Source organism: Pteropus alecto, unplaced genomic scaffold (assembly GCF_000325575.1).
Source record: "Pteropus alecto unplaced genomic scaffold, ASM32557v1 scaffold63, whole genome shotgun sequence".
NCBI classification, from domain to species: Eukaryota; Metazoa; Chordata; class Mammalia; order Chiroptera; family Pteropodidae; genus Pteropus; species Pteropus alecto.
Genome location: NW_006434897.1, coordinates 4,987,034 through 4,989,978, shown reverse-complemented (window position 1 = coordinate 4,989,978; position 2,945 = coordinate 4,987,034). Strand labels below are relative to the sequence as shown.

Genomic DNA, 2,945 nt, shown 5'->3' with positions numbered 1-2,945 from the left:
ATCTGAAACATGTGCCTCCCCTTGCAGAGGTTTTTGGGTTCTGAGGGAGGAAGAGTGGAAAGATCCTGGCTATCCAAGAGGCAAAAGTATTGCAAATTCAAGAGAAGTTTTTATCTCACAATTTAATTATTGGCAAAGGCTCTTCTGTGTAGAGTTTCTGATTCTACTTGAAGACACAAAGTTCATAACAAATTTTTCTTCAAAACTCTTAGATTGCATAAATTGACATTTAATAGAAGAGTTCAAATCTTCAAAGTCATTTAAGAACTGTTTTCAATGCTTGTAAGAATGGAATAAGTAAGTGACAAATAAAAGTTATTTTCAAGTTTATTTTTATCATTTGCAAAAGGAAATACATAAAACAATGGCAGTTGGCTTTGCTAACTTAAAATAAAATGATCTTGAGTAGAAAATGTAAAAAACGAATCAAGTTAAGTAGAAATGGTAGCAAACACTCAATAATAAATAAGTTTTCTAACATTAACAAAGCAAAATAAAATTGACCAAATGCTTTTGACACTACTGGATTTTTTAAAATTTTATATTTTTTTAAACAAACATTTGCAAAGAGTTTGAGGGCTATAAGTGGCCGTGTTTAAAACAAAACAAAACAAAACAAAAAACAACTGGTCTGCAGTTGGCAGTTGAGTTTGTCCCGGAGCCGCAGCAGTTAGCGGCTGATAAAGTGCGTGCGCCAAGTTTACTAAAAGACGCCAACTTTCTCGCGATCCGATATACATACTGGGTATGTTTATACAATACATAAACCTCAAAGTTCTTTACTATTGAACAATTTCATAGTCAAAAGTTATTACTTTGGAAGCCTTAACTTTGCGTTTTATAATGCATTTTGGGAAACAACTTTGGAATACTAACTCTCCCACACGTAAGTGCGCGCAACACACAGGGATGAATGCCCAGGGCATAAAATAAATTAAACACAAACCAGCGACAGAGAAGATGCGACGTTTTAGCAGCGTATTGGCAGCAGAGAACTAGAATAACGATGCTATCTATGGGTACCTATAATTATACCTTATTTATCTACAGGGGGAGCAGAAGGTAGGCGGAAAGAACGCAGCTTTAACAAGTTTTTTATCAAACAATATTGGACGGTAGGAAGTTTGGAATAGTGGCGGCTTTTGCGAACCATCAAATGTAGCTGCCATCTGAAGCCAAGTCGTTGCTAAACAACGACCATTGCTGAGCAAAAATTAAAAGGGTGAGGGGATCTTTAACCGCGGGCTTCCCGCGCACTGGGAAAGGGCGATTTTGTTTCTGTCTCAGTTTTCAGGGTTTCTGTCACCTTCTTAACTTGCCTCATCCGAGTCACTATAATGGGAATGGGGGGAAAACTCGCCATCGCTTCTGTGAGAGCGGGGCGAAGTTTTGCTACTTTCCTCCTGCACTGGCTGCAGGATGCCCCCGGGCAGCGAAGGCGACAGGTTCTTTTGAGCCATCATCGCCGTCAGGGCGCTGTCCTCAAAAGTCGAGAAGTGCAGAGCGTCCAGCTGCACCGAGTAGCCTCCCGCAGAGGCGGGGGCGGAAAAGCGAGTCCGGCAACTTCCGGGAGGGGTCGGCCGCTGACCCGCTCCTGATGCCGGCTGTGCCCCCGCCGCAGTCGCGGTGGCTGAGCCGCCTTCGTAGGGGGCGGCGGCGCGAAGGTGATGGTGGTCGCTTTTGCAAGACGCTGGCGGCGGCGGCTGCTCCCCGCCACTGGGCGTTTGCAGCAGCTCGGACAAGGCGTTGATGTAGATCTGGGCCATCTGCAGGGTCTCGTACTTGGACAGCTTCTTGTCGTTGTTGAAAGATGGGATAACGTTGCGCAGCTGGTCGAAGGCGTGGTTCAGCCCGTGCATCCTGCGTCGCTCCCTGGCGTTGGCTGCCAGCCGCCTTTGCTTCTGCACCCCGTTCACCTGTTTGCTGGAAGGGGCGCGCTGGCGGCTACAGCCCAGCTCGTCTACCACCATCCCGCCTTTCAGCTTGCACAGCTGTTCTCGCACTTTCACCTGCCCAGGGCTCTGGTTGCTGCTGCCTCCGCCGCCGGTCCTTCTCACGAGCTCCCCCTCGCCGTCCGTCTCCTCTCGGGACGCCGCGGCTTCGGAGGCACCCAGCTCGGGGGAATGCAGCAAGTACTGGGCGGCGCGTGCCGTGCAGATGCCCTGCAAAGTGGGAGCCAGCCAGGCGCGTGGGTCAGTGCTGTCCAGAAGGGACAGCTCAGCCGGGTAGACGGGATGCTCTCTCGTCTGCAGGGTCGCAGGTGGCTGTGGCGGCGGTGGCTGTGGGAGGTGGTGCGGCTGGGGATGGCGATGGTGGTCCCCCAACTCCTTCACTTCAGCCCACTCTTCTACGTGCAGCAGGCGGGACATTGCACTTCTGAGGCTTGGAGGCGCAGGGTCGGAGGAGGCACTGGCAAACCAGATCAACAACAACAACAAAAACCCTTCCCGGGTCTCTAGTGCAATGTCTTATTTTTTTCCTCCTGGACCCTCCCCCACCCACTCGGAGATCACACACCAGGTCGCGTGCAACGAAGCTTCTCCGGTTGCTGAAGGCGCTGCGCCCCTTTAAAAAGCGGCACGCGCCAGTGTGGCTCCCTCTGCTCCTCTCCCAGCCCCCTCCTCGCGCCAGTCGCGTGTCTGCTCAGCCAATGGAGGGCGCAGGCAGGCGCGTGCGAGCAGCCAATCAAAAAGTTTTTACAACCGGAGAAAGTTCCTGCGCACAGACTCCGGCGCCAGTTCTAGGTGTCTCCTCCCCATCTTCTTTTAAGTTCATCAAATTCATATGTTAATTGCGTGTTGTAATTTGACCCCGGCGTCGTGTCACCTCCCCAGCGGCCCTGGTGCGTGAGCTGACGCGGAGCGGACTCTTGGCTGGAGCTCCAGCTAACTCGGGTCAGACGTGCGGGGCCTCAGGTTGGCTGCAGGCTCCAGGCCAGGCTGGAA

The 2,945-nt window shown here is 51.1% G+C and overlaps 1 protein-coding gene across 1 annotated transcript; it reads right to left on the bottom strand.

Moving 5' to 3' along the window:
* Window positions 1-1,237: 1,237 nt before the first annotated feature.
* ATOH1 (atonal bHLH transcription factor 1) lies at window positions 1,238-2,398 on the bottom strand. The gene has a single exon (XM_006910736.1). It carries the CDS (start codon window positions 2,367-2,369, stop codon window positions 1,311-1,313), a length of 1,059 nt encoding a protein of 352 aa, XP_006910798.1. The 5' UTR covers window positions 2,370-2,398; the 3' UTR covers window positions 1,238-1,310.
* Between the last annotated feature and the right edge of the window lie 547 nt (window positions 2,399-2,945).